This window comes from Aethalodelphis obliquidens, unplaced genomic scaffold (assembly GCF_003676395.1).
Source record: "Aethalodelphis obliquidens isolate GAN/ISIS:26980383/991018 unplaced genomic scaffold, ASM367639v1 scaffold5, whole genome shotgun sequence".
NCBI classification, from domain to species: domain Eukaryota; kingdom Metazoa; phylum Chordata; class Mammalia; order Artiodactyla; family Delphinidae; genus Aethalodelphis; species Aethalodelphis obliquidens.
The window spans coordinates 17,556,822-17,571,351 of record NW_020837949.1 but is presented as its reverse complement, the minus strand read 5'-3'; the positions used below and the strand labels follow the sequence as shown (position 1 = coordinate 17,571,351).

The window sequence follows — 14,530 nt, the reverse complement described above, 5'->3', positions numbered from 1 at the left end:
CCCCTAGCTAGGCCATAAGCTTTCAAGGTGGGGAAGCTGTCTTCCCCATGTTTATATCCCTAGAAGATTCTAGCAAAGCAATATGCACTTGAAAACCAAAAACATCTCAGAAAATGGCCTCTTAATCTGGGTGCTGAAACTGAGGCTTTGAAGAAAATAACAAGACAGGCCACTGAAAAAAAATCAGATGTGTCCAGACTCTTCTACTCCCTACTGGCCTCAGGTGACCAATGAGGTGGAAAACATCACAGCCTTCAGAAAATGGAGTCTTCAACTTATTTCCCAAGATTTTTTTTTTTTTGGCTTCCATAAGGTAGTGGCAGAAGTGTTTTATTTTTTTTAAAAAAAAGGCCCAAAATGGAGTCACTTATGCTAAGCCCCATGTTGGCAAACCAAGACTTAATATCTCACCTAACTGCAGTTTCAGTCTCTCCCAGGAATGTAACCTTTAACCAGTCAGTCGAATTATCTGGTCAGCACTAGTGAGCTGATCTGCCTGGTAGACACCTGCTTTCAGGAAAGTGACCTCACCTGAAACAATCCACTCTTTGATAGAATAACTTCCTTGCCCTGCCTCCTTCTGCCTATAAAACTCTTCCATTTTGTACAGCTCCTCAAAGCTCCTTTCTATTTGCTATGATGGGATGCTGCCTGTTTCATGAATCATTGAATAAAGTCAATTAGAGCTTTAAATTTACTCCATTGAATTTTGTTTTTTAACAGAAGGAATTCTTTGGAGAAGACAGGAGATTTCTCTCAGGTGTCTTCCACAATATTCCAGAAGAGATGGTCAGGGTCTCTTTACCAGAAGGCTGGCCAGCAGTGGGCAGGGTCTGACAGCCTGGCTCCAGGCGATAGTTCTGAGGGCCCAGCCTAGGTTCGTGGGTGGCACCTGTCCCACAGACACTATGGCTGCGCCTGGTTGGGGGAGGCTCTTTCTGGCTACGGTGGGCAGAGGGTCCCCACTCAGTTGCCCCTGTTGTTTTTAGGTGGCCAAAATAGGTTGGAGAGAATGGTAGGACCAGGGCTCAAGGACGAGCTACAGAGGCCTCCAGATAGGTTACTGTCACTTTACTTCTCTGGGCCTCAGTTTCCTCATCTGTAAAATGGGAACAGAGGTGCATGCTTCATTAGCTTGAAGGTAGAAAACAAAGTATACAAAGTGCCTGGGGCATACTGGTTATTCCGTAAATGTTAGTTCCCTCTCTCTCTCTCTCTCTCTCTCTCTCTGCTTCCCTCTCTTTGTCTTGCTTCAGAAAGGGCTTCTGATCAAAGAAATCATAATGCTGAGAAACCTACAAAACAATCATTTAGACTCAACAGAGTAAAGCAAAGAGGACTTTTCAGCTCTCCCTTCTTCCTTTGTAATTCATTCACAGAGTTTGGCACCCAGGGAGGAATCTTTGCCTCTGTGAGGGTGAGGTTGGGAGGACAGCTCTAATAATCCAAAGTCTTACCTAGAACACGAGTCAATGTCCTTAGCACTAAAAATGAACCCGCATTAGGACTTCATGCTGGGACCCCCTCCAGGCATCTTTCCTCCTTTCTGCTACTCCACCCCACCCCTTATGTTTCCCTCTCTTCTACCAGCGCTCACCAAGGGCTCGGGGTGCTCACAGCTGGTGATGGCAGAGTTCATGGCCGCTTAGGGTCTTCCCCTGTTGGCTTCCTCTCAGAACAAAAAAGAAGCCGCTCCAGGAGAGGAAGATTAACTTCTCACCGCCAGCCAAAATGATCAGAGAAAGAGGAGGATCTGGGCCAGCTCCGGGGAGGGTGGGGCCTCCAAGCCCCACCTGCTGGTCTGCAACAGACTCCCCCTCCAGCCCTCTCCGGTCACACTGCAGGGGACCAAGGTGCCTTCAGTGGCAGGGAATGTTTCACAATTTGATAAGTATGGGTAATTGCAGGAGAAGTTAATGATCCCTCTTGCTACCAAGGAAACAAATCAGGGTGCAGCCTCTTGGGATGTGGCAGGAGAGCACTTTCCGGAAGCCAGGTTTCCAGGGGCAGGAAATGAGGGGGATGAGGGTGAGGCTCTGGGCTGAACACAGAGGCTTTTCTGTGTTCTAAAGCTGATTTCTAGCGACCGGCTGAGCCGGAATGAAAGCATTGCAAAAGTAGCGCAAGTAGCCTGGCCCCTGAGATGTACTAATGCAGTCATTAGACACGGAAAGGTGTTGCTGCTGACCTGGGAGAGGCCACTAAGGCGGGAGCAAAGGCCTCAGGTGAGAGACGGAGGAAAAAAATGCTTCTAATCCTTGGGTGCTTGTCTCCCTAATACCCAGAAACTTCTAATAACCCCCCTTTCAGAGAGACAAGCCCAGGAAGGTATAGTCTTGCTCTTATTCTACACACGGCACTAAAACGCTCCTCCAAAACTCTCAATAAACCCCACTCTATGAAGTCCAGTGCAAGCAAATACCTGCTATTCATAATGATGGAATGTTCTGGAACGGGTAGCACTGGGTCTCAAGTTTCGGGAAACACACAGTGGGACACACGTAGACGTTGATGGGAGTCGGTCCAAGAAGAAGCCCTGAAAAATACAACAATGAGAAGTCTGACAAGGGAGGGGACAGAGCTGACTTAGGCTGTAACAGAAAAACCAAGGTTAGAAGAAGAGAGTCAAAGGTCAGTAATTACTGAAAACTTTGCACTGCACTACACCTTTTTTTTTTTTTTTTTTTGCGGTACGCGGGCCTCTCACTGTTGTGGCCTCTCCCGTTGCGGAGCACAGGCTCCGGACGCGCAGGCTCAGCGGCCATGGCTCACGGGCCCAGCCGCTCCGCGGCATGTGGTATCTTCCCGGACCGGGGCACGAACCCGTGTCCCCTGCATCGGCAGGCGGACCCTCAACCACTGCGCCACCAGGGAAGCCCCCCTTTTTTTTTTTTTTAATCTTAATGTGCACAAAAAAATAGCATTCACATCCTTATTTTACAGGATTAAAAATCCTGTAAATTCAGGGTTTTTTAAGATTAAGAAATTTGGGTGTCGATGGGTTAAGCTATTTGCGCAAGAGTCATAGCAAATACAGGAGCCGAGATTCAAACCCAGACAGTCTTGTTCCACAGTCCACGGGGCTCAAGGAGATGCCCAACAGAGACAGGCAAGCGCCCTGGGTCTGAAGATGCACAAGGTGGGGCTCGGAGGAGATGGTCCAGGGAGTGTGGCCGGAGGGGCTTCCCCATGCTACCTGGAAAGGAAACACAGATCCTCTACAAAAGGCACCAGGGGCTCCAAGTTCACCTGAGAAGGGAAGGTGAGGCTGCTCGGCTCCAGGCGGCATGGGTCCTGCAGCTGTCGGGGTCCCCTGGGCACACTAAGTGTTCAGTTCCCAGGGCGGGTGAGGCAGGAGGTAAGGAGAGAGACCAGGTGCCAACATTCAATGGACAGTGAAGACCACGAGCTTCGGCTGTTGCTCCAGGAAGGCCAGGCTGGGGGGTGCGGGGGTCCGAGGGGGGGCTGCCTGCACTACCCCCAGCCCCCCTACCCTCACAGACCTGTGGGCACAGGCAAAGTTGAGGTCACGCTGGACATCTCTTTTCCCTGTCACCTTCTGGGACGGCACAGAAGTGGGAGGCTTCTCAGCCTCTGCCCTCCCCACACTTAAGGTCCTTCCTCACTCCACTTCACCCTTTCCTCTCCCTGCCGTTGGCTGGGGTGTACAATTAAACTCCTCTGTAACCTGAGACAAAATGGTGCGGGGTTAGCTACACAACTGAGGCAAAGCAGAAAGATGGTCTCCTGTCACCCCTTCGTTCGGTTGCCTGTACAGTGTGTTCAGAGCCTTCCTCCCTCTGTATCCTCAGGTTCTCTCTTCTGAGCCTGACGCTCAGTCCCACACGGTTCTTTGTACAGGCCCTCCCAGCGTTCACCCTTTGGCTTGCGGTCACCGCCGCTGTCCCCACCTTGCTCAGCAGCTCAGAGGCGGAGCCGAGCCAGTCCCTTTCCTCTTCCTCCACCTTCCACGCCTTAGAAGTCACTTCCAGGGAATTCCCTAGCGGTCCAGGGGTTAGGACTCGGCAATTTCACTGCCGAGGGCCCGGGTTTCGTCCCTGGTCAGGGAACTATAAGATCCCGCAAGCCGCGGGCCTCAGCCAAAAAAAAAAAAAAGTCACTTCCACAGACTAGTCCCTCCACTCATCACTAGCCAGGCCTGGCTTTGAAACAGGAGGGAAGGGAGCAGGGCACAGCCTTTAAACAAATGACATAGCCCTTAAAGATATAACATGAACTGGCTAGAACCTACTAGGTCCAAGATGGCTGAAGATTCGACTCCCAGTAGCCCTTGAGCCTCGCTATACGCTCATTATAATATATTAACATGCTAATGACACACCCACAGGCGCCACGGCAGTTCTGTGGCCGACCATAAAAGGCCAAAAAGTGGGCGGTGGTTCATTTCCTGGAAATCCCCGCCCCTTCTCCAAGATAGTTGAAATAATCCTCCTCCTCATTAGCCTATGAAATTACCCAGCCCATAAACACTAACCACCCCATATTTCGGGGCCTCTCGCCTTCTGAGATGGCCCACGCTCTGTCTGTGGAGTGTGTTTCTCCCATGGCTGCTCTCACTTTCCGAGATGACCCCATGCCCTGGGGCCACTCTTGCCTTTTGAGACTGTCCGCATTCTATGGAATGTGTATCTCTCTAAATAAATCCACTTCTTACCTATCGCTTTGGCTCTCACTGAATTCTTTCTGCACTGAGACAAAAAGAACCTGAACCGGGCTTCCCTGGTGGCGCAGTGGTTGAGAGTCCGCCTCCCAATGCAGGGGACACGGGTTCGTGTCCCGGTCTGGGAGGATCCCACATGCCGTGGAGCGGCTAGGCCCATGAGCCATGGCCGCTGAGCCTGCGCGTCCGGAGCCTGTGCTCCGCAACGGGAGAGGCCACAACAGTGAAAGGCCCGCGTACCGAAAAATAAATAAATTAAAAGAACCTGAACTTCAGTAGGTCCTGAGACCAGGTGTGTGATTTTAATTAAAAGACAGTGGGTTCAAGTCCCAATCGGGGTTTTGGCTGGGTTCAAGTCCCATCTGATTTGTGCAGTTTCAGCTTCTGCTACCATTTCTCACCCCTAAGCCACGGTGGTACCCGCAACTCTCCCACGGTCTCAGCTGCCCCAGCTGGTGGTCCTGCCCTCCCTCCCCAGCTGGAATGATCCTGCTACCCCATACACACACCAGCCTGAGGTTCGCCACACACACCCAACACATTCACATGTGATTATTATTTATGACGCTGTGTTTCAAGTTACGGAAATCTAGTTCTAATAATTAGTTCTCGCAATGAGAGAAATTGGTTTTAAGAACATGGAGTCTCTCTGGGAACCCATGATCTTTCCTCAAACACATGAAAGAGTTAAAACTCTTCCATTACATTTGCACACATAAACTTCTAATCCCAAATTTGAGGCAGTTCCTCAGGCCCCAGCCACTTTGGGAGGAGAAAGGCACTGGACCTCTCCATATGTAATGCATCATGGCCCCACCGAAAGCACCATCTTTGTGTGGAATAAGCTACACAGGGAGGCTTGACCTGGACCTTTTCACTGTTGAGGGCAGCTAAATTGGCTGTTGGCTGTCATAGGAGGGAAGCTGCCAAGAGACAGCCATAGGGCAAGTCACACCTGACAGCAAGAATGAAAGAGGCCAGCAGCGTTTCTCAGAAGGTCAAGCTAAACTCAGGGTGCACCTCTTGGTCTTGCCATTGAGAATCCATTTAGCCTCCCCTCATTTTCCTCTTGGGAACCATCCTGACCCACAGCAACCAGTCCATGGGCTTCAGGCAGGGTTTACTCTGCCCCGTGGTGCCCTGCATGAGGGTGAGGGGCCAGCTGGAGCACTGCAAACTCCTGGTCACAGCCTTAGATTAGCAATGGTCATGGCAACCAACCAGAGACAACAGATGCAATGGAACTTTGCTGGGCCTCTGGGGAGAGAGGCATTCTCTCTTTCTCACTAAACCTGAACCTAAAGGATGCTGGTCTGTAGCTGCTGACAGCCATCTCATGATACATAGACCAGGTCCCAGTGATATTTGAATCTATACATCAAGCCATACACCTCTGCTAAAAAGTTCTCTTTTTGGCTTAAACAAATTTGATTTGTGTTTTCTGTCATTTGCAACCAAAAAACCAATCCACAACTTATACTTTGATCTCCAGTCCTAGACTGGTTCTAGAATAACTTATACAACATTTGCCAACTATTTACCCTTCACCAACAATGACTGTTAAATTTCAAGGGCATTAAAAATAACTTAAACATCGATTCCAATGCTGACGACCTCAACATATTTCTACACAACAGAATCAATTGTCTAAAATGTGACAAAAACAACCCAAGGGAGTATTGAGGAAACAATTTAAGGACTACTTGTCTCTGAGATGCTTCATTCAAATGAAAACCTAATTCGTTAATCTTATACTCTTGATGTGAAAGGCCAAGAGACCAACATTAGTCATGGAGGCTGGGGGTTTCTAAATCTTTATCAAGCTCTGACTTGTTTTAACAGAAATTGAAGGTGTAGAATTTTAGGTTTGTATTTGCAAACTTATTTACTTCAAATTTTGATATGTGCAGCTTGGGAAAGCTGCCTCGAGTGGATTGTGGCTTTTAATTTATGACCTCCTGGTCTAAATAATTCCCATACTCATGCTTAATTAAATCCCCTTTTATAATGCAGGGATTGGCAAACTATGACTCATAGGCAAAACCTGGCCCATGGCCCATTTGTGTAAATAGAGTTTTCTTGGAACACATGCATGCCCATTCATTTATATATTCTCTATCGCGGCTTTTGTGTAACAAGGGCAGCGTTGAGTAGTTGTGACAAGCCAGAAAGCCTAAAATAATTTATTAACTGGTCCTTTATAGAAAAAATTTGAGGATTCTTGCTCTAGGATACCAGTCCAAAAACTTTAAACATCTTCAGCATATACTTTTTCACCTATAATTATACAATGGAGGTATGATTTAAATAAATAAATTTAAACAAAGTATAACTAAGAACTTTTTAAAAATCTTATTTTCTGGACTTCCCTGGTGGCACAGTGGTTAAGAATCTGCCTGGCAACGCAGGGGACACACGTTTGAGCCCTGGTCCGGGAAGATTCCACATGCCGCGGAGCAACTAAGCCCACGAGCCACAACTGCTGAGCCCGCATGCCACAACTACTGAAGCCCATGCGCCTAGAGCCCGTGCTCTGCAACAAGAGTAGCCTCCACTCGATGCAACTAGAGAAAAGCCTGAATGCAGCAACGAAGACCCAATGCAGCCAAAAATAAATCTTTTTTAAAAATCCTATATTCTCTTCTCTTTTTATATATCGTTTTCAGATTCTTTTCCATTATAGGTTATTACAAGATATCGAATATAGTTCCCTGTGCTACATAGTAGGTCCTTGTTGTTTATTTTATATATAGTAGTGTGTATCTGCCCTATTTTCTCTTCTTCAGTTGATATCAGTATTTGCATTTCTCTTCCAAAGCTCAACATACTACGAGCTTTCCTTTGAGTTCACTCTTCCAGAGCCCAGGTATGACTCCAGGGCTGCTTTTTTCTTTTTTCTCTGTTCTTGTGTAACTAAATCCTTCTGCTAACCCTTCAGCTTGTCTCTGTCTTTCTGTGTCCATGTCCTTCTGTTGGGCAAGCCAGGCCCAGGGAAGAATATCCAGGTGAGGTCCCAGGAGACAGGGCTGGACTCCTGGATGAGATGGTACTGACCTGGGGGCGGCTGACTGTAAAACCAAAACCTGAAACCAGCTTGTGGGGTTGAAAACCATTACTCCAATACAACCAGGCAGATTCCAAAGTTAGAAAACAGGTTGCCAAAATTTAGCTGCTGCTCCAAGCTGCCCCTTGCCCTGCAGCCAGCTTTGGCGTCTTTTTCATTCCAGCTCTCCCTACGGCACCCTCTGCTACCCCCGCTGCCAGGTCAATGAGACTTGGAGAAGAGGGTGGGGCTGGATGGGCAGAGACCAATGAAAGTCAGATGGGTTCTCATGCAGAGACACCTCTGGCATGAGAGGTCCTGGGTTTACAGACTCCATCAGCTTGAAGTGCCCTATCTGACCTTTTCCGCAGGCCTGAGTACCATTCTGCAGCCTTCTTGGGTCACCTCGTGACCCACATATTCCAGAGGGCAATATTCCAGAGCCCTTCTTGGCAACTCATAACCCACCCTGCTACTGCCTGGCCATTAGAGGATCTGGAAAATCAGAGGATGCCTGGTAGGTGTAAATCAAAGGCTATGAGTTAGTGTTATTAGTTGCAACAACAGAAACTGACTTTGACCAACTTAAGCAAAAAATGGGCAGTTATTTGAAGAGCGCTGGTAGCTCAATGAAGAGTTGAATGAAGAGTTGACCAACCAGGAGTTGGAAGGAGAGCAGCAGTGGGTCTAGGGTCACAGCAGAAGGAACACGGACTTTCTCTTTCGGGGCATTACCTTCGGGTAACTCAGCCCCATCCACCGTCTCTTCCTTGTGCCATCACTCAGAAGTCAGACTCCAAGGAGACGGGATCTGATTGGGCCCGCCTGGGTTATGTGCCCACTCCTGCAGGCAGCCCACGGCATTAGGGTGGAGGTGGGGTCCTGCAGCTGGCAGCTCTCTGGGAGGCGTAGAATGGGGAAGGGGCAGTTTTTCCAAAGGAAAGGGAAGAAAGGCAGGAGGAAGATGCAGGAAGGAGGCGGCCACACGGCACTGTCACCATGATAGGGAACATCCTGGGTGGGGGAGCCCAGCAAGTCTTCCCACGCATGTTCTGTGCTACTGCAGCAAGTGAACCGGCCATGTGGTCAGTAGGCAACACAACAGTGGAGTGGGCCTGCTTCTATGCTCCTGCCACGCAGAAGCGCTTTCCACCTCTACCCGCCACTAAGCACACACCCGGAAGGGGATTCTCTGCTGCCCTCCCCACTTCCCCAAGAAACAGGAGTTTACTGTAGCTGGTACACCCTGGTTCTGCACTATTAATGCGTGTTTTTTGTGCAGATGTTTTCCTCTCCCCACTCTCCACCTATTCTAGATGACACAGCTCTAAGGCAGGCAGGCAGGAACCCTGAACTGATAAAGTTTTTTAACAACACAGTTAATTTCTTGCACCCTTTGATTTTCCAGGCTGAGAGTCCTACCCTCCAGCGTGGGAACTCCCCTGGCTGGCTGAGGCTCCTCTGATCACAGACCCGAAGGAGCGCCATTCACGGCCGTGGGGAGCCGGATAGAATCACACGTAGCAACGTGGAGCCTCTCAAGTACAGGGCTCAGGGTGACTCCCCAGGCTGCAAGAGGGGGAGGGGCCCACAGAACACTAAATGGCTTGAGCAGATCCAGGGACAACGGCAGGACAAAGAGGGGGGGATGCAGACTGTTACAGGCTGCGGACCAGATTCAATCCTGATCCACAGGAAAAGACTAGAAAAAGAGGGGCATGGAGGATGAAGTTTAAGCCCCCTACGCCAGACTTGGAATTTCTAAAAGAACTAACCTCTTCCTGCAGAGGGAAGGGCCATTCCAAGAGGCCTCTAGGGCAGAGGGGTGTTTGCCAGAACGTGGCACTGGCTGGTACCAGGCAGGTGTCACCGACCATCAGGCGGGAAGTGGGGCACTTTACCGGAGGGGCCCTCGGTGCCCACCAAATGGTAGGGGCCGGACCCAATGCAGAAACTGAGTACGGGGGAGGATTCTGAACCCACAGCAAAGCTGGAGCAAATAAGGCATAGTTCCAAGACAGCTCTTCAGAATGTAGGGCCTGTGAGGGTCCTTTTTGTCTGTGCTTCCAGGAGTTTCTGCCATTTCAAGGGCAACCTGACCCATAGACTCATGAGCTCTCAGCTAAAAGTGTGGAAGTGAGGTGTGTGCTTGGGAACATCTCAGGAGACCAGGGGCCCAGAGGCAGGAGCCATGAGGGTCCCACACAATCCTAGCCCCAGCAGACCCCCTACCCCTGCGATGGCAGCCAGCTGAGGCCCAGGGAAAATGACTGGAAGAAGCAGATGCGGCTGGAGACTGGGGGCAGGAAGCAGCCCACGTTTACTTGCTGCCTTTGAGGCCGAGACCCCAGGGAATAAAGCACCCCCTTCAGGTGAGACACTCAGAGGCTTATCCAGATTCAAGACAAGTTCTGCTGGGCCCCTGGGTGGGAAGGAGAGGAGGAGGGGCGGGCACGGTGCCAGGACGGAGCGGAGAGCTCTTTGCCCAGGATCCAGTCTCAGCCAGCTGTCCTGAGAGACCCTGGGGAGTGGCTCACCCACAGAGCCAGGCACAGTTTGTGCGGGGCAGAACCAGTGTCTGCTCCCCCCACCTCCTTCTTTGTTGGGACATAAGACTTAATAGGAAGACGCTGTAGAAGAATGATGTTTTGGAAATGATAATAGTGCTAGATTCCTCAGGCAAAAAAAAAAAAAAAAAAAAAATCACTATTTATAAAGGGAAGGATTTCACCCTGCAGGTAGTTGAGGGGGTCAATGATGAGGGGAAATGGAGAAAGTCAGAGCCTTGGGGGGCGTCTTCAAGAGGTGGCTGAGCCCCACTTCCTGAGGGAGAGTCCAGCAAGAGGACAGCAAGACCCAGAAGGGACCATCTGCATGACAGGTCCAAGGGGCAGGGACCCACACTCCACCCTCCCTGGTCACTGAAGCAGCTGAAGGATTCCTGGATCCTCGAGCCAGAGCATCAGAGAATCAGAGGTGAACATGATGGCTGATGGGCCTGAAATGACAAGAGCCTTCTTGTGGGGACCTACGTGAACTGAAGAACATGGACCAGAGAGACAATAGACACCTCCGGGGACACCTGAGAGCACAGGTGACTCTGGGCCAAATGGGGCCTTCCCTAAAGCCCTGGCACTACCAATGTGCTCCCAAATTTAGCCACAAACTCCAGGAAAGGGGGAAACCCCAACCCAAAGGTTAAACACCTGCCACCCCAGTAGAATGGAGGGGCACAATAAAAATGAGTGTTTTCTACTTTTGGCCCACCTGCATTTTTCTGATTGAAATTCATACTTGTTACGAACACCGTAAGGAGAAAGGAAGGCTGAGCCTCTGCATAAGTAGAACATTTCTCCAGGAGTAGCAGCTGTGGCTGTGTGGGCCACGGGCAAAGCAGAGTCAGTGTTTGTCTTCCCCACACGCCACCTCCGTGCTCAAATCAGGGACTAGTTATCATGGAGGGGGCCCGTGGTTGGCCCTCCATTGCACCATCCCCAGTGTTGTACTGGAGACAGTGGTGTCCTGGCACTGGGCTCCATCGTAGTTCCTCTGCTCTCCAGGGGTTGATGGCAGCAGAGTGGGGTGGGAGCCCAGGTCTGAGGACCCCACCCAGCTCCTGTATGTCTTCCTCACTCGAGTGTGGGCACCGGTTCCTCTCTGTGAACCAGCTGCAGCAGTTGTGGGAGCCCAGGGCCGGAGACCTTCCAAGATCTGTGCTATACGCTGAATGTTTGTGCTCCCCCCAAATTCATATGTTAAATCCTAATGCCCAATGTGATGGTATTTGGAAGTGGGGCCTTTGGGAGGTGATTAGGTCATAGGGATGGAGCCCTCATAAATGGGATTAATGCCCTTATGAAAGAGACACCAGAGACTTCCCTCGACCCTTCTGCCATGTGAGGACACAGCAAGAAGATGGCCGTCTATGAACCAGGAAGTGGGTCCTCACCAGACACTGAAACTGCCATCGCCTTGATTTTGGACTTAGCCTCCAGAACTGTTGTTAAAGCCACCTGGTCTATGGTATTTCTATTATTACAGCCCAAACAGAGTAAGACAATCTGGCATGTGTGGAATTCCCTTGTGATTGGCTTTACAAGGAGAGAGTGGCTTTGGCCTCTGGGCTTTTTTCTTCGCTCAATTTCTCTCAATAGGAGTTTGACCTAAATACTTTTTGCACGTGGTATCCGTCTTCTCATCGATCATTTCTAAGGGGGCTGAGGAGCAGTGGAGCTTGGGCTACACATTAAAGATGCTTCTCCTGAGAGGCACACAAGGTGACCGTCATGGGTGGTTTCTGCCCAGCTCTGACCAAGACCCACGTGAACTCAGTCCTCCACTGAATGCCAGCCTGGCAAGATGTTCAAAGGCTGATTTCAGGGCCTACTAGTGTGAACATTGCTTCTCCCTTTTTTGCCTCCAACTTCTTTCTGGGAAGTAGAATTCTAGATTATGAAAGCTGAAAGGAACTATAGAAGAAACTAAGGTCCAGAGAAGGAGGGAACCTGCTTGGTCCACACGCCTCATCTCAGTGAATGACACCAGCATCCACCAATACCCAAGCCAGAGCTCAGTTCACCATATGCAAGTCTTCCCAAGTTCTACCAAATTCATCTTCTATAATAAATATATCGCATGTGTGTCCAGTTCTTCAATGGTAGCAAGTATATTAATTTCATCTAAGCCAACTTCATTACATCAACTCTTCAAACATAAATCTAGTCATGTCATTCTCCTTTTTAAAACTCTCTCTTACTCACCCGTGCCCCGCAGATACAGTCAAATGAACACTTAGCCTGGCCTATGATGTCCTTCAGGATTGGCTCCTCCAAGCCCCATTGATCCCCGTCAGAGTGTCTGGCACACACAGTAAGTCCTCCATGAAGAGCAACTGGACTGAATGCCATCATCCAGGCCTGTTCAATATGTCTCAGTCAATAACTTGTGGCTGTGAACTCTTGGGCTAGGTCTTGTCCACAAAGAGGTGGACTCCAACACCTTCCCTTCCACAGTCCACAGGTTCTGGCTACAAAACCATAGGGGATGCCTGGAAGCACAGGTTCCAGTCTTCTCTACCTGAGCCCAGGATTGACACCATGAGATGGACTACTGGTCGAGGAGCCCCCCAGGGCATGAGATGCTGCTGTCACAGCGGGGAGGAACTGGGCTGGGTTTTCTCTAAAACTTTAGAAATCTCATCTCCATTTCAGAGGATGACACAGCCCCTCCCTCAGAAAGGGGCATAGCTTAACCAAGGTCTTTGGCCTCCATGCTGGTTTTAAAATGTACCTGGGATTTTACTTTCATTCAGGTAAGATGAGGCCGACAGATTAGGAGATGACTGCCATTGAAAAGGTAGTTTGTTACTCACAGGTCCCAAGAAGCGGGGCATGGCCCACCACGTAGGGCCACACAGAGAAGCACCTGAGTCAGTCACGGGGCAGAACGAGGGAGGGGAAAGCTTGGGCAAAGGCCTGTCTTGTGTCTTTTTTGCAGGAAGGAATGAGTGAGGCAGGGTAAGTAGCTGAACAGGCTTAAGATTGGTTAGTGTGAATAATTCTGGGGGGCTCTGGGGCTTAGGTGTTGTCACCACTTGTGTGGTATCTTGCCCTGGGAGGATTAGGGCAGGGGGATGGATGGCGGCTTGGCCAGATGAAGGAGGTGGTTGAGGGTACGCTCTGGATTGGATGGTTAGCATATGAAAGGCACACTCACAGTTGAGTCACTTGCTATCTCTAAGAATTGGCTAGCCCTGAGAAGGGCAGTCTTTCTCTGGCCAGTGAGCCCCAAATGCCAGGAAACAAGAAACTATAGTTAATACAATACTAGATGGAGAGGTTTTAAGTGTTTCACAGTCTCACCGCTCACCAGAGCAGCTCCTCGGGGGTGCTACCTTTGCTCTCATCCCCTTTGTAATGACCCCAGAAGTCCGTTCTTCCATGAAAACGGCTCATGGAGAAGGACCATGGAAGGCTTCTGGGAGAGAGAAGTGAGAGTCCTAAATAAAACATTTCCTTGCCATCCTTTTTTAACAAGATTTGCAGTTTGGTGGGAAAAAATAGACTGATGTTGGAGTGGAGGTAGAAGGAGAGAGGTGCCAGAGAGCTCAGAAGAAAGTGGCTACAAGATGGCTTAGAGCCCAGGAGGGTCCCTGCGGCTTGAGTCACCTGCTCCTTAGTCACCTGGCTTTTGGTCTGGGATCAAACTGGACAGTCGCAAAGGTCAGTCCTTGCTGATGTCTGTCTCCTTCCCTCCCTCAGACCTGCTCTGGGCTGGAGCAAGGCGTGTAGAGAACTGGGAAGTGGGGGGCGGATACAGCTGCTATCAAAGCAGAGGCACAGGGAATTCCCTGGCGGTGCTCTTACTGCCGAGGTCGTGGGTTCAGTCTCAGGTCAGGGAACTAAGATCCTGCAGGAAAAAGAAAAAGAAAAGAAAAAAAAGCAGCACAATCAGGCTTAGCGACTTGGATTTGTGGAGAAGGAAGGTATTAAGGGATTGCGTTAACAGCTCTGAAAACTATAAACAGGACGGGGGGGTGGGAGGGGGTCGTTCTGTCAGGGCGACTGAGGAGTGAGTCCCCCAACGCTGAGCTCAGAGGTCTAGTCAGTTCCGTGTCTCACGGAGTTTTCTTTGCAGGAAACTTGCGCACACCTGCATAAGTCTACACACCCTTCTCCTGATACTGTCTGGTTTTGGTTTGGGGTTTTTTCTTTCCCAGGATGATGAAAGGGCTGGACCTTTATCTGCCCTGTGTCTTGTGTCCTGGGAAAGTCCAAAAGTCGCTCCGGTTGCTGCAGGGGATGTGA

At 49.9% G+C, this 14,530-nt stretch overlaps 1 protein-coding gene across 2 annotated transcripts in view; it reads right to left on the bottom strand.

Annotated features, from left to right (window-relative positions):
- Window positions 1–14,131, bottom strand: part of LOC113618068 (solute carrier family 23 member 1-like) — a 57,594-nt gene extending 43,463 nt beyond the window's left edge. Inside the window, exon 1 of one of the 2 annotated variants that reach the window (XR_003431876.1) lies at window positions 13,907–14,131. Coding sequence is in view for 1 of the 2 variants with exons in the window: in XM_027101822.1 (XP_026957623.1) it covers window positions 1,598–1,639 (42 nt within the window). In the remaining variant the exon portion in view is untranslated. Of the gene's footprint in view, window positions 1–1,597; window positions 1,640–13,906 lie in introns of those variants that run through there. The other variant, XM_027101822.1, reaches the window with a different exon arrangement.
- Window positions 14,132–14,530: the final 399 nt, after the last annotated feature.